Below are 23018 nucleotides of genomic sequence, written 5' to 3' on the forward strand. Positions count from 1 at the left end.
AGGGTAACAAAGTACCTGCTTTAATGCGTCTTCTCGCATAAATTCTGCCCAAAACGGTAAATAAGAAATACAGACAGGTACACAGGTTAGAAAAATCCTGAATTCAGTGCTAAACGCAACTTCGGACCTAACTCGTGGTAGAACAGTGTAAAAAGAGTAAAATGAATGTGTTTTGGCTTTGGTTGATTGTGTTGTCTCTTGTAAGTATTTGTATTACTTTTTTTATTCTGTGGTTTGTTTTTATTTACTAAGAATTCACACAGTTCAAACAAAAATGTATGTTACTTTTTCTTTTTAGATAATATTGAGATTGTTAAAATACTGTATTGTATCATGACTTAGCATTACCTACTATACAGGTGTAAAGAATTAAACCATTAATACCAGTAGTAATTGCACATGTGCTACAAAAATTTTTCGTACGAGTATCAGTTTTCGTTAAATTGAACGAAAATGTATAGTACTACTAGTTATTTTAATATATTACTAAAATAAAAGTTAATTGAAAAATGAAATACACAGTTTTGTTTTTTGATTTAAATGTTTTTTTTTCTTTACTTGAACATCTCATAAAAACGTTGGTGCAAATGGGTATTTTCGCTCTACACATATAAACTTCAAAATTGCAGGTTTATTATACATTTATTGTAAATTAATCTGGCAATGCGGAAAAGTAACTTTACCGCATCCGGTGCAAAAAATACTCCTTTCCGTATTTTAGCATCTCGTTAGTAGTCACGTCTGGCCCGGGGCTGTTCCTATTTTAAAAAGAATTAAAGGGTTTTTTAACATGTCATTTGTTAATTCTATGTCGTAGTTTTCTTCATGGTAAATTTTTTTCAGTTTTTTATCTTTTTCTTTCTCTTCCTTGTAGAAATTCTTAAAGTGTGTTTCTCACTGTTCTGTCACGATTCTATTAGTTTGTATAGTATCTGTGACATCTAACTTATTTAGTCTTTTCCTCTGGCTTCCATATAATAAACTTTTTCCAATAGTTTTCTTTTTGCATTTACCTCATTTTGTCCTCTTCGATAGTTGTTCCAGTTTTTGTTAATTGTATTGATGTTTACCTGTCGCTTTCCTATTGCTTCCATAGCCGCATCTAGAAGATTATTTTTATTGTTTTCCATTGGTGGTCTATGCTCTTCTTAGTAGTATTTTCTGGTTTAATCGATCTTCAAACATGCTTTGTATTGTCATCTTCTAATTATTCCACAGTCCACTACTGTTTTCAGTTAAAAAATCTCTCCCTCTATATTTCTTTACTTATGTCAGGTGCATAAACGCTTACAAATTTAATTTTAATGGACCTATTGTATCAATTAGGTTATTCAAAAAATTATTGATTCTTTCTTATACAAGACTAAAAATGTAAAAAATTTCAGGTGGAATCGCTGTACGCTCGACCACAAGTCCTATTTAACAATTTTGTAAATTTTAAAAAAGCAAGAAAAGTTAATCATACACAATGGACATCCTCTAAAATAATTTTTCCGGACGAGTTTGAGTTGGTACCGAGAATAACCGAAACTCCAGCTTGCTCCAGCAATCTGACCTTCTGCGAAGAAGTAAAGTCCTATCCGTATCATCGTGTCAAAAAAGCGTTAGAAAAAAATGGGGTGCCCAAAGTTTTTTTTGGAAAGGACGAGGTAAGCTAATATTATATTTTCTACCACAGATGACTAACAAATTGATTGTTTTAGCTCCCTAAAGAAGAATTACTTGCCAAACGTGTTGATGATGATACAAGATTCGTCTGCAGGTCTATGACTAAAACCGTTTTTCCTAAAGCTGCACAAAACAAAAACAACGAGTGGAAATACATTATCAATCAGGGAGAGCAGGATGGATTCATTCAAGGAATCCAAATTGACACTTGTCTCCAGTAAATGATACTTTCCTTCTGGTTTAAATTAATGTAATATAAAGTATGTTGTGTTTTTAGACCTAATGAACCTTGCGACCTTCCAACCGGCAGTCAAGTTCTGGAATTCCATTCAGTTTGCAAGCAAAAATTCAGCTATAGGAGATTATTGTCGATTAACGAGAGAGGACAACCGATTGCAGAGACTTTTAAAATTCCTTCAGCTTGTTGTTGCAGCTATAAGAGGAAGTTTGAATTTTTTAACCGGATCCGCAAATAATGTACCACAGACGCTAAAAGTAGTGAATAGGTAAGTTGTTTAAAAGTCGCTTATAATTGCAAGAAGAACACAAAAAAGTAGTGTAGATTACTTTACAATACAGTAATACAGTAATTTTAGTTACGTTGTGTAACGGTGTTCAAATTTTCTGAAACTCTCATTGAATCACTCTGTATTTATTAATTTGATATTTCTTTTTCAGTTGGAACTTGTTTGCTGCAAAGTGAATTATTTCAACAAATCTGGGAAAAACTTTTGTGTGTGTGTGTGTTTATCAATTTCTGATATAATCAAATTGTTGTGTTGGCTGTGCATAGAGTCCCATAAATTCTAGAAGTACTTCAGTTTATTTATTTATTTTTTTGTTTTAGACTTTATGTCAAACTTATCCCGTTTCCGTAAAAAAAAGGAGATTCAATTTTAATATTCGCTTAATATAATTTCCTAACTAAAAGTAATAGTTTTAACAAAAGTTTTATCGTCATTTGCCTCCGAGATTTGGGTGATACATTTTATATTCTTACGGCCGACATGTTAAACATTTTTCTATTTTTATAAAGTGCAAATGTTACTTTTTTTGTGGAAAACTGTTATAACTAATAATTAGAGAGTTCTGGTGGGTTTCAAAAACAGACTGTTTTGATTACTATCGAAACAAGCTTCAATACTAAATAAGGTTATAATAAACAAAAAAACAGATGTAAAAATTGAGTCATTAATGAATAACATAAGTAAATTTAGAAAACAAGAGTATTATTAACTACTCGTTAACTTTTAATTTTATGCATATAGTTTTATCGATTTACTTATATTTTACTGTTTAAAAAAAAAATATTGAATCATCCCAACTATGAAAATCGACTATTTGAGCAAAAACCTCTTACTTCCATTCCAAATTTTTGACAGGAAAACCCCATTTCCCAGCTAGATAAGATAAAACTAGTATACATGTCTAGAACTCAATTTCTGAAAAAAGATTAATGGCAAAAACCGTATTTTGATATCTTGTCTCTCTAATTCTCACTTTAAAAGAATGTCTATTTTTGAACATTTACTACGATGTAAGTACTGAAATATGAAGTTAATTTGCAATGAGTAACAGATATAGACGCAATAACAATTACTTTTTTTTACCTCGATTTTCACACACATTAAAGTAACTAACGACCAAAGTTCTAATTTTTAAATTAATAGTAGAAAATAATTAAAAATAAAAGAAATAAAAAAAAATAAAATTTTGACTCAAAAGTTAAAAACGCAGTAATTTTTATCATTCAAGTGTTGTTATAGAAACGAGAAAAAAATAACCGTCACTTTTGACAGCTGATGTCAAAGCCAACTTGAATAAAAACAAAAAACTGTAATATCTTAGTTATTTTTAAGATTACCGATAGACATACTTTTTTAAAGTTATAGCCAACTGTCATTTCAATTTAAAATAATAAAGTTAAGTAAATTTTTGAGAAAACGGAAGACATTAGCAAAAAACCAAGCACGCCACTGGAATCACATCAAGAAATTGCCTTAAAAATGTTTTTGTTTCACTTAGATATTTTAATAAACAAAGAAGTTTTGAGGAGTTTTCAAAATGGGCGAAATTTGAAAAACGCCATCCAGCGCCTCAAACTGACAAGATATCGAAATACGGTTTTTACCATTAATCTTCTCTCAAAAATCGACCTCTAGACATGTATACTAGTTTTTTCCTATCTAGCCGGGAAATGGGGTTTTCCTGTCAAAACACTCTAAATCCGGATACCCTGTACATAATGTAAAACCACACATATTTTGGTAGGATAAGTATTTGTCATTGTCTGCTAGATAAACTAAATAGATATGTAAATAAAGTATTGTAAACTAATAATTGTCCTGAACCTTCAACATGCTCTTTAAACTGTCCAAAAAATTTTCAATTGCTCCTGAAGTAATCCAGAAACATTTTAATTAAAACACTATGGAAGCTCCAAAACAGTGTTTAGAAGAAACAGTTTAAAAACTTCCAAATGCTTTTGAACCAGTCTAGCAGTTCTCAAAAGATTTCAAAACAGTTCAAAAGCTTCCATGCTTTTAAAGCAATTTCTAGAACCGATTAAGAGTTTCCAAATGCCTCTAAAGCAGTCCAGAACCTTCAATAAGCTTTTTAAACTGTCCAAATGCTCCTGAAGTAGTCTAAAAAAATCATTCAAAAGTTTAATTGTAAAGCAAAGGAAAAACACATTATCTAACCCTGGATTTACGGATTGAATTTTAAAAAACCTTCAAATCATCATGCCATGGACGCCTTACCACTTTCATAAACACTCACAAAAGCGTAATAAACATTTCAACGATTTTATCACTTCAAGGTTTTTTTCGCCAACTGCATTAAAACAAGAATTTTCAAAAATTCCTTACATTTTCCGCGATAGCAAAAACTTACACACGCTTGTATCGTTTAAAAATCGCAAAAAACCTCTTAACCCTCCAGTAATTCCTAAAATATGGACGGGATTGGCAGGTTCCTCCTGCTCGTTTCATTCAGTGTCTTAGTAAGCACTGTTGTAGTGCCAAGTAAGTTTGAACCGGTTATAAGTGCCTGGGCAACTTATAAGAAACTGTGTTACAATAGGTCAGACGAAAAAACACGGAAATGTTCGACATGTTAGAGCGGAAGACCAGAAATGTGACTTGATTTGTCCTGGACAGCCGGTATTACAGTTACCATCGAATTTTCTGCGAAACTGCACTTCAGGTCACTGGAGTGTGCCTACCACGACAACCAAAACTCCCAAAATCACAACTTTACAAGCAACAACAACAGAAGAATCTGAAGAAAGTACTGAAAGTACCGGTTCTGAAAACTCTACTGAAAGACGTCACGGTATTTTTTTTAATTCATTTAAAAAACTAATAGAAAGTAGGTTCATTAACTGCTTGAGTCGAAATTTGCCTAGGTTTTGATATTATTCAAACCTAGGCAAACCTAGTCCTCGAATATATTGAGGTTATGATTATTAAGACAGCTTAAGGGGATTAAAAGCCTTTCCCTAGCAGACTACGATGAACTAGATGATGAAAATGTCAAAAAACAACGGTTCTGCAAAGATTTTTCTATTTCTGACAATGAATACGAATGAAAACGACGAATTTCGGTCTAAGTGCCGTATCACGTCACGAGGCACGTTTCAATTCAGCTGCGTTTAGCGGTTGTGATTATTAATTCCTCTTTTGCTTGTTTAGCTCAATTATTATTGAAGAGAAAATGGTTTGTCAATACTAAATGGTGTCAGAATGCACAAGTTCCACCAGGGAACATTAATTAAAGACCTTAAATAAAGACAAGTTTTTCAGATAGAATATGTAAATAGCTCAAATTTATAATAAACTTTTTAGAATCTTCGAAAGTGTAAAGAAGGTTTTCAACAGTATTTAGAGGTGCGTCTAGCCATTATAAACGATTTTTCTAAGGTTTAGGACATAGTAGAGTCTTCTGACAAATTTTTTTAGGACGTTTTCAATAGTATTTAGAGGCTTCTGTCCATTTTATAAAAAAAACTTTAAGGTTAGGACTCTCATAAAGACCTCTCACATATTTTAAGAGATTGTCGAAGATATTTAGAAGTCTCTGGCTTTAGAGTCCTTTGACAATTTTTAGGAGGGTTTTGATAGTATTTAGAGGCCCATGGCCATTATAAATGATTGTTCTAAGGTTTAGGACATTTGTGAAGGCCTCTGACCATTTAAAAAAAAATCAGAAATTAACGATTTAGGAACTTTCTGGCCATTTTAAGCATTTTTTCTAAGGTTACGACACTTGTAGAGCCCTCTGACAATATTTAGGAAGTGTTGCATAGTATTTAGAAACTTCTGCCTATAATAAACAAATTTTATAAGGTTTAGGACACTTTGAATTTACTCAGGACTTTTTTAAATACAGACTTCTTTGTCTCATAAGTGGTAGGTAATTATCAACATCAGCAATTTTTAACGATTAAACCGCTAACAAATTATTAGATTGAGATTATTACAAATCCTTCTTCACTCATTTTGGGGACGCTTTGTAATTTCTTTTTAATAAGAAAATATATTATAAACATTACTATAATGATTCAAATATAAAACAAAGGTTAAGATTCAAAACAACAAAGAATTGACAATGAAGTAACAGTATTAAAATCGGAACGGTCGCTGAGTAGGAATTCTAGACAACGGGATGTGCCTCGTGACGTCATTTTTACGTAGAATTTAATAGTATTTTTATATGCAATCGGCTGAACAATTCAAAGACTAATGTTCAGAAGAGTTTCAACCAAAAATACAACTAACTGTTGCATCAGAATTCGGAATCAAACGCCAGCTTCAAACTCACTTTTGAACCTGTACAATAAATTTGGGACACACAGTATATGAAATATTTGACGCATATTTCCAACTTTTAGGTAGGCATACTCGACATCACAAGAAGAACGGCCAAACTCACACTTTTAAAAAAAGAATGGCGTTTATCAACAAAGCAGCCAAACAAAAACTATTCAGACAACACAAACAACTACAAAATCGTGTAAGACTGGACGGATGTTACGTTATTTGTTCGGATCCCTATTATGGACCCGGTGGTAGCCAAACTGAAGAACCTGAAGGTATTTCCTGACACAAAACCAGATTCTTTTCGATTATTAGTTTATGTTGTTGTTATCCAGAACCCGATGGAGATCAGGGCTGGGATAATTACGTGCCAGGCGAGGATAAACCCATAGAAATAATTTACGTGCCCACCGCAACTGAAGAAGACAAAAGACCACATCAAATTTACAATAATTATGATTTCCCACCCTATTTTGACCAGCAACCAGATTTTGGATATGGGTTTCAGTCGTGGGAAGATAAGAAGCAGAAAAGGAAACACTCAGAAAAAAAACACTGAACATATTTTAGCCTTCAGCTATATATACAACAAAATGCCAATAGGGCTCTAGGTGTGATAACGGTCAGCAGTTAAGATTTCATCTTAAGCGAGTACAGTATCAAATAAATTACCTGTCAGTGTAAAAATATATCTCTCCCTATCCAAAATTAAGTCTGCAAAAGCTTCGGTGGTCGTAATTGGAGCAAAGATCAGAGTTTTGGGTGTTGGTCCTTGGATTTTTCTTCCATATCCGCCTCATTTACCTGTTTGATGAAGTTTAGGGCGTTTTCGTAAGCTTTTCGGACCGCCTTGCGGTCTGATTGTTTTCGGGGCTCGTTTGCCTATAAAATATAATACACAATTTAAGTACCTAAAATAATTATTGTCAAATTTACGAAAAATGTCACATGAGTCTTTTACTGTTATCATTCTTAAAAAAAAAACAAAATTATGATTTGAACTGCAAAGGTTATTAGAGGGAAAAAGGAATACTTCACCGGGACTATTTCACATCCCGTATTTTCGTAACACTTACTACAGCTCTAAGTAGCTGACTAGAACATAAGGCAATTTAACCAGATTTGCCAAATTACTAATCAAGGACCCATTTAGACATTTCAGAACTTCAGAATGAATTAAGTATGTAATGCCAAAGGATGACGTAACAATGAAATAACCATGTTTGGAAGGTGTAATGCAATAAAGAGGCAAACGTCAGAGCTAGAAAATGTCATGACGTGATATATACAGGGTAATTCAAACACGAGCCTCACTATTGGGATCTCAGAAACCATAAGAGATACGAGCAAGATTAAATTGGGGCAAAGTTGCGCAATTTAACGCTCAACCAAATGCTGTTCCAAAAGCATCTTTTGGAAGGTTTAGGACACTTGTAAAGGCCTCTAGCACTTTTCAGAAAGTTGTCAGTACCGTTTAGAGGTTTCTGGAACTTTCAAAATGCTCCTAGAGGCCTCTGGCGATATAAAACAATTCTGAGTAAGTTTAAGACAGTTGTAAAAAAGCTCTGACACTTTTCAAAAAAGAGTTTTCAGTAGCATTTAGAGGTTTTTGGCACATTCAAAACGGTCCTAGGGGCCACTGACAATTTAAAACAACTCTGAGAAGGCTTAAGACACTTGTAAAACCTCTGCCACTTTTTAGAAAGTTCTCAATAGCATGTAGAGGTCTATGGAACTGGAGCATTTTGATGGAACTTTCAAAATGCTCCTAGAGGCCTCTGGCAATTTAAAACAATTATGGGATGATTTAAGAAACTTGTAGAGGCCCCTGACATTTTTTAGAAGGTTGTCACTAGCTCTCTTACATGTCTTTGGCAGATTCAAAATTATCCTACAGGCCTCTGACAATATAAAACAGTGTGTAAAGGCCTAAGGCACCTTTTAGAAGGTTCTAAACAGCATTTAGAGCACTACCGAACTTAAAACAATTCTGGAAAAGTTTAAGGCACTTGTAGAGGCATCTAGAGCTTTTTAAAAGGTTCTCAATAGCATTTAAAGGTTTATAGTACTCTCAAAATGGTATTGGAGTACTCTGGCAAAATTTAAAACAGTTCCGGGAAAGTTTCAGACCGCTGTAAAGGGCTCTGGAGCTTTTCAGAAAGTTCTGAGTACCATTTAGAAAATTTGGCACAGTCAAAACGGTTCTAGAGACAATTTAAAACAACTCTGAGAAGGTTTAAAACACTTGTAAAAGCTTCTCGCACTTTCAAACTAGCCCTAGAGGTCTCTGGTTCTTGGAACGTATAAGTTTAAAACTCTGCAGACGCCATAGTATATGACCAACCAATCAAAGTTTGGAATACCCTTGGAACGTCCATTTCGCTAGTTCGTTTTTAAAGACTTTTCAGCTTTATTTACTTGTAAGTTCAATTTCGAAACGCTTTAAGCATCCTCTTTAAAATGTGACATCAGTTGCAAACAAACAGAGCGTTATTAAACAAAAACTGATACTGAAAACATTTTTTTAGTGGTAATAATGTTGATCTGGTAATAGTCTATGAAAAGTGTTGATAAGCAGATTAATCCTTTTCGCTGTATAAAACGCTGTTTATTTACGAAATTGATAAAAACGTCAAAATAATCTGACATTGTTTGAACCGTCAAACTGACAATATAGCTGTTGCAAACACACATTTTTATTCCATCTTCGTCTAATGAAATGAGATAAGGAATGTGACGCAGTCAGAAGTCACTGAACAGAGAACACACAACACACTTGTCACAAAAAGACTTATACCGCCCGCATTTTTGCCGACCACTCTGTCATTGCTGTTGTCTTTTTCTAGTCAATTACAATGGCTTGCTCTGTATCAAGTATTCAAATGAAATGTGTTTAAAACGTTTTAATTTTATCTGAGCTACTTGCAGTAAAGTGTCGTACGAATACTGGCTTTTTTTGGATATCATGACCGTTAAACCAATAATTTTTTCGGTAAAATAATTGAAATATTAGCATTTGAAACACTTTGAACTGTTAAAAATGGTGGAAAAAACAATTTATACTGTCTTAACTTAAAAAAGCATACTTTTTCCTCATCTTTCTCAGTATCGACGCCCATCAGCTCTAATTTCTCAGCTGGCAGCCATTGCCAAGTTCTCTTCGCGTCGAAAAATAACACTAAGTACACGTGTTCGGTCGCTTTGCTCGACAGGTCCATTACTTCTTGAGGTGGCGTCGGAAGCGGAATACCCTTGTAGGAAAACCCTAAAGAAAAAAGTCCGAATATTTCTTTTACCAAGCCATAATTATGTCTATTATAAATAGGATTTTAAACAAGACCAACTAAAATACCTAAAAGTGGAATAAATCATCAGAAAACAATCAATGAGGGTGCTTTAAATATCCCAGTCAAATGACAAGCGAAGTCACATTATTGATTTAGACGTTTAGATCAGATTGAGGAAATATCGTAAAACTTAAATACCAAACTCAAACGCGTTATTTGTCAGAGATAACTTGGTGATTAACCGGATTATACTGGCATTTATTAACCATTTGTTGCACCTTATTTCCTCTGAACACAAACAATCATCAATCGAGCTAACAGTGAATGACTAAAATTCCGACAACCAATAAATTCTCATTGGAATTGGAGACCATAAAACTGATACTATTTATTGTGGCCTGGGACATTATCTGAGGAAAATGGCTTTACAAATTATAATTATTATTGTTATTGATGAGCGATTAGCCGTTCTTATCTAGTTCACTAATAACCAACGAGTTCGACCAGTGCAATTATAAAGTTTCGCTACAGTTATTACTTAGGTGTGAGTGAGTTTTAAGAAAAAAACATGCACGACAATGATTCGTTAACTGTGAATGCAATGGAAGAATTACGGCAGGAAGTGGGAAAACCGACAAATATTGTTGTTGGAAACAACTTGAGTTATGGCAATAGTTTTGAGGATTTAGATCTCGTGCCCCGTAAGTATTACTAGACTTAACGTTATCACAAGTACAGATATTTTAATTCAAAACTTACTAAAAAGTAAAAATGAGAGTTTTTGTATACTAAAAAAATTGTGTTTAGTGTCTAAGAAAACCACTGACATTACAGAAAGTAAGGTACCTAAATCATGCCAGATTTAAGAGAAATTTGAACAAATATAAAAAAGGTCAATACCTAATGCATGTTGAGAAATGAAACAAATTAATTTTAGATCCGCGCACAGCTGTCAAAGAAGCCAAACGTTCAGGATCCGTACAAAATGAAGAAACTGTAGTACTTCTCGAAGATGATATACACCAATCCACCGAGATTGAAAGGTTGAAATTAACACGGTCAACTCGAGGAATAAAAGTCAAAAACAACAACCGCACCCAATTATACACCCTGTACACCATTTATTTCGCTATGGTGGCAGTCGCCTTTTGGTTTGCCACGTTCTACGTGTGGATGCCCATAATCGACGGTTTGAAAAATGGTAGAGTGGAAAAAACGGTTGTTCCAATTAGAGAAGGGAACTATTATCGTGATCACTATTATTAAGTTTAAAGACCGGAGAATGTGTTACGTTTAACACAATACTCACAGAGTTTATGGAGTAAGGATCTCAGGTCAGTATGTTTGACCATAATAGTTAAGGTAGTAGATTTAATTGTATATCTACTTAGGATATATTAAAACTAATGTATGTTTTCTATTCTATTAATAATGAGCACTAAAGACTTATATTGAAATCCGCCTTATTTTCATTGAAACCTACAAACTTTTAGAATTTTATTAACAATGTATTACAGATTTCTGGAAATATAACTTGTAGCTCTCGTCTATGATGAGACAAATCTCTACAATCAATATAGTTCTCTTATACTGTTCGACACATGTTTTACAGCTCCACGAACCGTATTTTGACAGTTAACAGGTCACTGTCTAGGCAAATAGAGTTCTAGTTTCAAGTGACAACTGCCATAACACATAAAAACTGACAAACTCTAAAATCACAGTACAAAAGCGTTTCCTTGCAGCCTTAGACACAAAATGTGTTTTAGCGCTTCATTTCATCACGTAAATGTCTACGGAAAAAGTGTTCTAGTATCTCGTGACAGCTGTCATAAACGTAAAAAGTGACAAACTTTGACCAGTCTGGGTATGAAGTTCAAAAAGTCACAGTATGGAGCAGTGTTGCAGCGTTAGATACAAAATGTGTTTTAGAGTTGTATGATGCTTAATTTGACAGTTGACACGTAAATGTCTAAAGAAATGGTGTTCTAGTATCCCGTGACAGCTGTCATAGACGTCAAATCTGTCTAACTTTACCCAGTATGGACGTAAAGCTATGAAAATCACAGTACAGAACAATTTACAAACTGTTCTATACTATGACTGCTAAATGTATTTAGTTTTACGACAATTAGGTATTTTGACAATTGTCACCTGCCTGTCTGAGTAAATAGTGTTCTAGACAACTGTCATTAACTTCTAAACTGTCAAAGTTTGCTTAATCGAGACCCCTTTAGTGCAGTTTTCTTGGAGTGTTTGACACAAGGCGTGTTTCATAGATTCCTAATTTGACAGTTGACACTTTACTGTCTAACTAAATGATGTTCTAGTATCTTGTGACGGTTCTGTCTCACTTAATCTGTAAGAATCACATTTTAGAACAGTTTTCTTACAGTATTCGCGACAAGACGTGGTATTTAGCTGCTTGACAATTATTTTCGCATTGGTACGTCACTGTTAAGTAAATGATATTTAAGTGTAACGTAACAGCTGTCATAAACGTCAAAACTGTCTTTTAGGGCAGTTTTCTGGTAGCTTTAAAGTAGCACAGCTTCATAACAATTATTTTGATAGTTGTCACGTGACCCTCTAAGTCAGGCAGAATTTTCTACATTAAACACGTCATATAGTTCTAGGCGGAACGATCCAAAACCACCTAATAGAACCTTCTAAAATATAGGCTTTTTCTAAAACATATTCTAGAATATCTTCCAAAAGCTGAGGAGTCAACTTCGTTAAAATCTGAACCAGTTTGATGCAATTTTGTTTGTTGTTTGTCTTGTCTTGATGCAAACTCTTCATAAACGTGAGCATAGTGGTACAAAAAATTGTACATTACTACAAATCTTAGTACATAGTTGTCGGTGTTAGCTTGACGACAAGATTGTCTTTCAGTTATCTGATTAGCCATCTTTTCTCTGGAAGTATGTGATCTTTTGACCCGTTTTTGCTTTCTGTCGAGATTCTCGCATAATTATAACAAAAGTCGACCTAAGTTAGAATAATTAGGTATTAATCATGTGTTTAAGTCATGGCGTTTTAGATTTATAGTAGTGATGATGGAGAAATCCGAAAGCGCTCTACTGTAAATGCTATTAGAATATTTTGTGTACGCAGAATACAAAAAATACTACTTCTTCCATATATTATCTGTGATATTACATATTCGTACATGCAGTCTGGGAAAAAAACTTGCCGACCTGTTTAGTGTTTTTGTCAAAACTTTAGTCAGTGTTTCTTTTGTAAATATACACAAATCGCAACTACAAACGGAATAATGTTACAGTCGGAGTTTATAAATCTGAAATAATTGCATAAATGCATTTTCATTGGTCGGGCGATGGGTGAATTTGCTTTTCCTTATAATACCAATATTTACACTTTTAGAGTATTTGACAGCATGGCAATTAAGTTATTCAGAATTCAACAGAAACACTTGAATCCTGGATTCCACACCGTTGACACACAAGTTATTAAAAATGATTTAATTAGAGTCAGTACATAGTTTAAATCATACACAGTGGCTTATTTTGCTATAAAAGTTGAAAATGTTAGAAACTTCTCCATGATCTAATGGATTACTGCATTAAGATGCAACAAATTAACATAATTCAAACAGTAACCTAACCTAATCACCATTTCCCCCATAAAACGTTAAATTAAAAATAAATTACATCAACTCACCTTTCGGCATTTTGGGATCGATAATCAAGGCCGGATACCATGGATATCCTCGACACTTGGCCCACACCAGCTGTAAAGGTTGAAGCACTTTCTCTGTCCCGCTTTCGACGGCCGTGTCGCTGTCCTCTTCTTCGCTTGATATTTCGCTGGGATCGTGCGAGTAGCAGGTTGACAGCGAATTGTCGCTGTCACTTTTTTCCTCGTCCGTCGTTTGTTTCCCCGCCCTGTAAATCTGGGCATTGACTTATCAGAAGCGAGATTTTAACATCGATTATTATTATAATCACTTGTTGACACGTGCAATTACGAACTGAGAAGCATTCACACAAAAGTTAATAAGTACAAATTAGAGATTTTTGAGAAAGACGTCGTTTCACTATCTTAACTCCAGTACAACTAGACCGTTCCTCAATATATCATAAATAAAACTAAAAGTAAAGCTGAGTAATTCAATCAAAACCCACCAGATCACAAACAAACCCAATTCAGCGACCAATAAAGTCCCAACAGACGAGAACAACACCGGAAACGATCTTTGCTGGTTTTGAGACGAAAGAAAACAATTAGGCAGAGATTGACAACGAACGAGCCAAATTAAGCGTTCAATGTAGTCCCAACAGACGTAGAATGGCTCAAAAGTAACAATTATGCAGACTAGAATAACACGGGAAACGATGTCTGCCGGTTTTGAGAAGGAATAATACAATTTGGCATAGATTGACCACGAACGAGCCAAATTAAGCGTTCAATGTAGTCCCAACAGACGTAGAATGGCTCAAAAGTAACAATTATGCAGACTAGAATAACACGGGAAACGATGTCTGCCGGTTTTGAGAAGGAATAATACAATTTGGCATAGATTGACCACGAACGAGCCAAATTAAGCGTTCAATGCAGTCCCAACAGACGTAGAATGGCTCAAAAGTAACAATTATGCAGACTAGAATAACAGCGGAAACGATCTTTGTCGGTTTTGAGAAGGAATAATACAATTTGGCATAGATTGACCACGAACGAGCCAAATTAAGCGTTCAATGTAGTCCCAACAGACGTAGAATGGCTCAAAAGTAACAATTATGCAGACTAGAATAACAGCGGAAACGATCTTTGTCGGTTTTGAGAAGGAAGAATACAATTTGGCACAGATTGACCAAGAACGAGTCAAATTAAGCGTCCAATGTAGTCCTAACAGACGTAGAATGGCTCAAAAGTAAGAATTATGAAGACTAGAACAACACCGGAATCGATCTCTGCCGGTTTTCAACTTATTGACCTTTGCGTGAATGCTCTTCAACTGATGAAATTTTACATGTAAAAGTTATGTAATAATACTCACTTTAAAGCTGTCAGGTACTTCAGCAGTTTTGGTGAGGTTGCTTGGATCCATTGTTTTTGGAACAGTGCCCGATTGTTTAGTTTCTTTGGCGGCTCTACCTTTCTTCTTTCTAACATTGTATATTTCAAGGAGATAAAACTAGCACTTAAAAAAACAAGTTTAACCCACCTTAAAGGAGTCGAAGTATTTGAAATTTCAGACTCGGTTGTCTCTTTCTCTTCTTCTTTTTTATCGACCCCCTGTCCTTTTTTACTATTTCGCTTGCTTCCTGTAAGAACAAACATTAAGATTTGTTGCACATTTTGCGTAGGTTTTACCCTCAGATTTTTTTTCTGCCTCATCTGTGTCGTTTTTAGTCTGAGAATCCCCGGTTTCAATCACTTCCACTTCTGATTCTTGACTCTCCGTAAGTTGTGAATCTGCTTCCGTTTTTTCTGTAGTTGTAATGCGTGTTTTAACACTATCAAGGTTTGGAAGTTAGAACTTACCTTGTGTTATAGACTTAGACAGTCGCCTGACTTTGTTCAGCTCACTGCGCACCGCTTTAACGCGTTTAGCCCTGGCTAAACCATGCTTTAAAGTCTGACTCTTGGTTAGTAAATCCTCCAGTTTGGATATTACATCACGCCCACTTTTCCCCTGTACAATCACCGTTAAATAAATAAATTAAAACTCAAGGTTTACAAAGTAACTCACTTGCAAACTCTCTAACTCTTTGTCAATGTCCGAAGCTAGCGCCTCGTCTCCTCCAGTACCGGAATTTTTAGGTCCTTCCTTGTCAACCTTTAACAATCCAGCACTTTCCAGCTCTTTCTTCGCTTGCCGAAAAATAGCTCCGCATTGGTCACGCATTTTAACACCCGCTTTATAAAATACTGTGTCTTTGTTGTTGTAAGCCAAGCAGTTCGAAATCATCAGGTCAAAATCCTTTTCCATCGATGATAAATCTGGATACAGACCGTCCTTTAGCTTCTGGCGCATTGTGCTTAAGTCCATGGGTTCTGTTACAACTGTAGTGTAGTCCGGAACCTAAAGTAACTATGCATAATTCGGAAATAACGCTTCACAAACTCACTTCTTCTAAATCAACTGGTTCGATAAAAATTTCGTTGGTGTCCTTCGATTCGATCAAATCAAGCACCTTTCCCAAACTAGCTTCCAGAGGCTTTAACTTCACATGCAACACTTTTTCGCACGTTCTGGTATATTCTAGTTTCATTTTTTCACGTTTTCGTACCAACTCGCATAGTAATCTGGATGAAATGTACCGTCAAAAATGCAATTTTTTTAATTTGTTTTGATTACCTGGCTCTTTCCAAGTCTTGGCGTAAACATTGCCAGTACTTTAGCTGCCTGCACAATTCGATGGTGTCCACGTTAATGGTGTTTGAATCCCTAGTACCGCCCTGTGTTTGATGGAATAATAAAGTGTCGATAATGTTGAGTAATTAGTGTTAATTCAAATTGAATTGTTGATCGTCCATAAATACAGTGTGAAATTCTTTAAATTGAAAGATCTATTTTCGGAAATATTTGAAGAACGTTTTGATGGGTTTATTTTTCTCTGAATTTGTCTCTAAGAAAGGTTAATGTTTTATATTAGTGAAATAACCACATCCATCTGGCTTTGGCAAGTTCATCAGTGTCTTGGTTTAAAAATTACCAGTACCATAGACTAAATGATATGTATGGACAAACAGTGGCAATAGGACTGAAAATTAATTTAAGTAAGCAACGTAAGATGGCATTACTAAACGCATATTCGGGTAATTTTAAAGCCAGACGCAGCATTTCCGATCTTTTGACTGTTGGAAAATATCAGTTTTAATGCGGCGTTGTCTAGTTGACAAATCACATTTTTTGTGTGTGTTTTCTTTAATTATTGTGTTTCATTTCGTTGTATTTTTAGTTTAGTTATTTGTTATTAGTTTATTTTTAATATTCATCAAGGGGGGTTATTTTATACTTAATACATTATGAATTCCATGTTTAATCTTAAAACAGTCACGTGACCATTTGTACCTTAAAATGAGTCACGAGATTTAGAGTTTAAAACTAAAAAACGGTCACGTAATCTCTAAAATTATTAAATTTAATTATTAAAAATAGTCACGTGACCCGTCAAATATTATTTTGACATTTACAGTCACATGATCTTCAAGGTTCCGTTTTGGCATTAAATAAGTCACGTGACCTTTAAAAATAAAATTTGCGTATTGAAAATCGCCATGCGACTTTATAAACTGCAAAAAGAGTCACGTGACTCTTCAAATAATATTTTTAATAAATAGGAATCACGTAATTAAAAAAATATCAGTTCAAAGTAAAAAACGGTCACGTGACCCTTTAAACATTATTTCGCTAATTACAGTCACATGACCTTCAGGATTTCGGTTTGACATTAAAAAAGAGTCACGTGACCTTTAAAAATATATTTTATTTTTGAAAATCGTCACGTGACTATTTGCACATTATAAGGAGTCAGATGACTCTTCAAATAATACTTTGACATCTAAAACAGTCACGCGACCTTTAGGATTTCGTTTTGACGTTAAAATAATTGAAAATTGTCACGTGGCCATATGCACTGTAAGAGGGTCACGTGTCTTTAAAAATATCAGTTCAAACTGAAAAACGATTATGTGATCCTTCAAATGACATTTAAAACTGTCATGTGACATTATAAATTCTATTTTTAATCTTAAAAGAGTCACGTGACCTTCAGGATCTGTTTTGACGTTAAAAAAGAGTCCTGTGACTTTTAAAATAAATAGAATCTTTATTATCGATACCGCAAACCAGAAATTCTTATCTTGTTTAGTTTTCAAAATACGAGTAATTTAACTCAAATTTATTTAAAAAAATCAAGCTTTCTTACGCAGTTCAGATGGGATAACAAAAGAAAGCGGATTATAGAAAATACTGCAAAAGTTGGCAACTATGTCTGTAGTGACGAGCTGTATTAGCGCCATCTCTTAGAGTTTACCTACAACTGAAGCCGCCAAAATACATTAGGCGCTGGTTGTCTGTACTTATCTTTTAGTCTGCCAGTACTTTTTATTTCATCCTTGGAATAATATTTTTTTTAATCTGATGCCTTTTTTAAAGCTCTTAGTAAAATTTTCTAGCATTTATAGTTTTTCCGTAGAAAATAGTTCAGTTAGGTCTTCAATTATATCTGTGGTAAGTAAAATGAACACACTTAACCTTACATGAACAGTTAAATTGAAATATTTGTTGTTTGGATGAGAAAATAATAATAAAAACTCACCTGAGCACTCTGTAATCGCCTTAACAAAGGCACCCCATTGCGATACTGCCGTTTCAACGTCCAGTAAGCAATCAGCCTTTGAATAAATTGAGACTTTTTAGTAATGGTAACCAGAGAAGCAATTTCTTGAATCCGTTCTGGCGGAATGGTGGGTATAAGAATTACAGGAGCTGAAGTTCGTTTTTTGGCCAACACTTTGCGAGCTTGAATCATTTTCTTTCTAGAATCTTCCTTTTTTTGATCGCCGTTTTCGGTTTGAGCTTCACTGGGAGCGTGAGCGTCGCAGTACGCAATTTTCTGAATTAAAACTGGTTGACCAGCAACCTCGCCACCCTATTAAAACCCTATAAATCAGATCCAGACGCTTGATTGACATTGTAGAGTGTCAAACCTTGACAGCGTCCATTCTCATATACAAACCAGCTTGTTGAGCACAAGTAACATGAAAAGCTGCATAACAAGAGTTTCGGTGGCATTGTATGCAAGCTCCAACACCTTTTTGCTTGCAAACGTAACAACTTAAACGCCAGCGTGCTGCTGGAATCGTTTCAATGGAATCTGCAAGAAAATAACCATCAAACACTACTCAGTTAAAACTAGCAATAAGTTACCAATTGGCTCTAGAAAAACGGTGTTAGCAAAACGGACTTCCGGAATCCACAAAGCGCAAACAACATGAGCCCAAGTGCCTCTGTCAGTTTGCTTAAAGGCTCCACCCTGATTGGGACACAAAACGCAATCAACTGCTCTACTGGGAGATTGCAAACATCTGCAAGAAAATTTTATTTGGATCTAAATAGTATACAAAGTTACCAATCATTAAATGATATGAAGTTTTGCCAAAACTGTTTTAAAAAAGTTGCCAGATTTCAATAAAAAATTTTCAGATTTATTTTTTTTTTAGGTATTTTGAAGTTTTGCTTAAATTCTAGTGTCTTCATTACTTCATATATATTTTTAGAAGTCATAACTGGCTGAATCCAACTGATAAACCTATAAAATGTATTTAAAATAATTTAGAACAGTATTGCTTTTCAGCATATTTTTTTTTACTTGTATAGCTTAATAAAGTGATGTTTGACATTTTGCGGCATTGTTACGTATGAAACTAGCTCCAAAGAAAACAGCTTCACATCTGTCAAAACTTCTGCCCATGGAGCTCTAAAAACCATTTAATGTGAATGTTAACTGATTGTAATGGGTGCGCCATCTATTACTTTTTTTATCTATAAGTCCATATGTTACCATCTGAGTCAAAAGTCATATGGTATGCATATGGTATGAACTATCAAAGATATTCCACTTATAGTCATGGATTGGCTTACAACACAACAACGCATTTAATTTAAAAGTTTTTCTCAAATATCCAAATGTGATTTGAATTCTCCAGAGGTGGGGAATTTTCTCTAGACCTGGCAACACTGATAGTATACAAAAGTCAAAAAGCTCAAGTACCTTCTGCACAGCCATTGCCCTTCAGGTATATAAGGGACGCCATAACAATCTTGGTGAACTGCCAAGTTGCACATGTCACAAAACAATATGACGTTCGTGTTTTGACATTCACCGTCCATGCAAATACAACAAACTGCGTCATCGTCAACCACAGCACCGTTGGAATGCCCGTTTACAGCAGCCTGTATCATTAATTTAATGCTACTCATAATATACAGCAGAGAGAGGTAAAGTAAATATCAGTTACAATTAGTGAGTAAAAACAACAGTTTCCAATATCCCATAAACTGTCATTAAAAATATAAATACACACGCAACATTACCTGAAAATATGATTCCTTTTCTAGTCTATCCATTAAAAGTTCCAGGGAATCTACACTAACTGGTGATAATCCTTGAGCTTCTCTATGAGAGCAAATACAATAAACTACCATTAGACCAGTAACTTTACAGTCTACTCTACCTTCTTTCATTCATTATAGACAACCAAGCAGTGTCCTCTTCATCAACATCATATTCAACCTCCCCATCCAATTCTTCAGTACTTTTTTCAATAAAACGAATATAAGCATTAGGCCTTGGTGGTGCATCACATATATTATAGTCTTCCAGTTCTTTATAGTTAGCTTTTGGTAGTTCTACTGTAGATTCTGGCTGATTTGGAGGTTTGCATTCATCTACTGTAGATATCATTTAGGAAGCAATGACTACTATAATTTTGAATGTATTTACCCTCAGTTTTTGCTGTTTCAGGGGGAGGCGTTTTCTCTTTGGAAAACACCTCTAAAGGGTCATTAATGTTCCACCTAGATTAAGTTAAAAAATTGTAAATATAGTTTTGTAAAGAAAACTACAAGGCAAAAATGAAGCCAAAGATGTTAAAAACCCATTCTAGGCAATCAAAGACATTAGTCGAGACATTAGTACCGATTATGGTTTGAACGGTTTTCCAAAAATGTGTCACATTTTAAATCAAATCTCCAATGACTTAAAATCAGTTTGACAACCATGGGATGGAAATGGTTGAATGGAGTAAAGCCCCAAATTTGACATTTGGGCGACCAAGTGACACTTTGATATGTTCACGTCATCTGACAGCTGTCCTGTCAAAACTCAGCTCTAAATACATGGAGTTCGTAGATTAGTTGTATTTTTGTGATAAATCGCATTGCAAGTTGTATTTATAGCTTCATAGAGTGAAATTTAGTCAGTTGTGACATTAATAGTCACTTTAAGGTTTTTTACGTCACTTGACAGCTGTCAAAAAGCACGCCGATGTGACTTGAAATAACCAATCAAAAATAGATGTACCGCTTCAATAAATCCCACGTCAAAACTGAGAAATTTGGCTCCATGAAGCTGTAAACACAGCTTACAGTAAAATGCCTCAATGAAACACCTCTATTTGACATTTTATACTTTCAGGTCAGTGGTGAGTGAGGTTTGACAATTATGACAGCTGTCACGTGACACAAGCAAAGTATTAAAGTGTTCCTTAACATCCCAACTGTAAAATATGGCTTGATGGTGCTTTAAGAACAACCTTCAGAGTGATTCATCAAACTAGAAACTATTTCTAATTTTATAGTTTCAGGTCACTGGTGAAAGGGTTTTGACAGTTATGACAACTGTCACGTGTCGTAAGAAAAGTATAAAATAATGTTCCCTTAATGTTAGAACTGACAAACTTGGCTCCATAGAGCTGTAAACACAACTTACAGTGCAACCTCAAAGAAACAGATCTATGACATTTTATACTTTCAGGTCACTGGTGAGTGAGTTTGACAATTCTGACAGCTGTCACGTGACGTGTATAAAAGTGTTTCTTAAAACATATTTCTGAGAATTTTCTATCTCTACTTGGAAAAAATTAATTTTGTGAAAGTAAGGGCTCTTAGATAGCTTTCCATTTTGAGTCTTTTTAGAATTGAATAAGGAATGATGTGACAGTTTATATATCTAAATAAAATAAGAAACTATAAATAAAACCATAAATGAACCCAAAACCGCCCAAAACACAAGGATGGTTTAGTACTAACAAGGGTAAGGAATAATAAACTGAGGATTCCACATAATCAACAAACAAATAATCAATAGGTACATCATTCAGAGTCACTAAAAATGATACTTTAGAACAATGTTTTTGACTTTATAAACTGGCGCAAAAGGAACTTTACACCACACACAATTTAATACTTGTTGGAGTACCAAATAAAATTACACTAAATTTAAAATTCAATTTAAATTTACAGGAAGGTAAAAGTGACTCAAATGACTGAAATGAGAAAATTAATAACTGCAACCTTAAGTTAATATTTGAATATATAATCACATTTTTCTTATGATTTAACTTAACCAAAAAAGTGGATCCAATGTTGTAAATTTGAGGTTACATTTTCTGGATTGCCTTTCAAATAATTGAGTAGTTTAATAGTTAACTCACCGACAAACTATTCCATTAACTTCAAACTGAACCATTTTCTGAGCTTCTTCAAAGGTAAGAGGCTCAGGATCCGTAGCCGCAACAGTGGGAGTTGCAGCAATTTTAGGATTCTTCCTACCTTTCTTATTCTTTGAAGCTGATGGTGTGCTAGGCATTTGTGGGGTGGTAGGATTTTCGTGATTATAATTCTAATAATGCAAACCGGATTAGTTTTAGTATTGTAAGGCAGAAAAGCTCTAAACTGGCGGCACTCACTTTAAGATGGTACTGTAAACCACAGACGGTTTTGTAGCTCCTGTCGCACTTATCGAGCGGACACTTATATGGGGGACCGTGATCGGCTCTCGCTTTCTTACAGTGCTCTAGAATGTCAAAATCCACGCCCATTCTCAATTTTTTTTGCTATTTAAGCAAAATTGTCTTAAAATTTAATTGTTTTTTGATTGAAATTGTTTACAAACAATTAATTTATGAAATGACGGTTGACAGTTTTGACACTAATAACGGGACGTCTCTTTTTATTACATGCCCCGCATACGTATAAAAAGAGACACACAATTATGTGAACAAAAGTCTGACAGATGACAGAGACGCGCCAATGAATTATTGAAGGAAAATAGATCCTCAAGTGGCATAGGAAACTATTGACGTCATACGTGATCAGGAAGTGTTTGCTTTTTAACAAATACACAAAATTATCAATTAAACATTGAGGTATTGGGGTCGCTATTGCGTTATTAGTGACGTAAACAAATCTTTTTCTGAGTAAATACACGGTTAATTTTAATAATAATGGTCCAAAAAAAAATTATTTAAATAAAGTAATTTGCAATTTATAAGATTTGCCATCCAAAACGTAAACAAACATAAAAAACAAACCTTGAGGTCACGTTACGTGATCCCGCTCAGTCAAAATAAAAAGAAATTATTAAATGTAAATAAACAAGCGAACGAGCGCGTACGCGCGTACAATGAACCAAATTGAGACCAAGTGGTGGTGGTACTAGAAGCGGTACCACGTAACATATCTTTCTATTTATCTATTTAGGGTTCC

At 34.5% G+C, this 23018-nt stretch overlaps 4 protein-coding genes and 1 long non-coding RNA gene across 7 annotated transcripts; 3 read left to right on the forward strand and 2 right to left on the reverse strand.

The window, feature by feature from the left end:
• Positions 1-2: 2 nt before the first annotated feature.
• On the forward strand, positions 3-2493 carry LOC145727218 (protein spaetzle-like). Its single transcript, XM_081976717.1, has 5 exons — positions 3-200; positions 1386-1649; positions 1704-1885; positions 1946-2174; positions 2347-2493. The coding sequence occupies exons 1-4, from the start codon at positions 162-164 to the stop codon at positions 2142-2144; spliced, it is 684 nt and encodes a 227-aa protein (XP_081832843.1). The 5' UTR covers positions 3-161; the 3' UTR covers positions 2145-2174; positions 2347-2493.
• Positions 2494-2804: 311 nt separating this feature from the next.
• LOC145727222 (uncharacterized) lies at positions 2805-4642 on the reverse strand. Its single transcript, XR_014177810.1, has 2 exons — positions 4371-4642; positions 2805-4313 (listed from the first exon to the last, which is right to left on the reverse strand). It is a non-coding gene; the product is annotated as an uncharacterized LOC145727222 (long non-coding RNA).
• On the forward strand, positions 4536-7175 carry LOC145727217 (uncharacterized). The gene is made up of 4 exons (XM_081976716.1): positions 4536-4694; positions 4753-5004; positions 6563-6763; positions 6824-7175. Exons 1-4 carry the CDS (start codon positions 4625-4627, stop codon positions 7045-7047), a joined length of 747 nt encoding a protein of 248 aa, XP_081832842.1. The 5' UTR covers positions 4536-4624; the 3' UTR covers positions 7048-7175.
• Br140 (bromodomain-containing protein 140) lies at positions 7049-22442 on the reverse strand. 3 transcript variants are annotated; one of them, XM_081976711.1, is made up of 19 exons: positions 22220-22438; positions 21965-22152; positions 20254-20327; positions 19985-20198; positions 19845-19926; positions 19522-19703; positions 18678-18835; positions 18458-18624; positions 18067-18399; positions 16101-16201; positions 15871-16048; positions 15492-15824; positions 15284-15434; positions 15113-15229; positions 14964-15063; positions 14796-14904; positions 13460-13691; positions 9575-9753; positions 7049-7370 (listed from the first exon to the last, which is right to left on the reverse strand). In XM_081976711.1, the coding sequence occupies exons 1-19, from the start codon at positions 22349-22351 to the stop codon at positions 7239-7241; spliced, it is 3162 nt and encodes a 1053-aa protein (XP_081832837.1). In that variant the 5' UTR covers positions 22352-22438; the 3' UTR covers positions 7049-7238. The 3 variants fall into 3 exon arrangements, with proteins under 3 accessions (XP_081832837.1, XP_081832836.1, XP_081832838.1); XM_081976710.1 differs by having other exon boundaries at positions 19985-20201; XM_081976712.1 differs by lacking the exons at positions 7049-7370; positions 9575-9753 and having other exon boundaries at positions 13503-13683; positions 19985-20201; positions 22220-22442.
• On the forward strand, positions 9891-11232 carry LOC145727219 (uncharacterized). The gene is made up of 2 exons (XM_081976718.1): positions 9891-10476; positions 10713-11232. Exons 1-2 carry the CDS (start codon positions 10344-10346, stop codon positions 11039-11041), a joined length of 462 nt encoding a protein of 153 aa, XP_081832844.1. The 5' UTR covers positions 9891-10343; the 3' UTR covers positions 11042-11232.
• Positions 22443-23018: the final 576 nt, after the last annotated feature.

This window comes from Ips typographus, linkage group LG3 (genome assembly GCF_016097725.1).
Source record: "Ips typographus isolate SLU linkage group LG3, UJ_Ityp_2.0, whole genome shotgun sequence".
Lineage (NCBI taxonomy): Eukaryota > Metazoa > Arthropoda > Insecta > Coleoptera > Curculionidae > Ips > Ips typographus.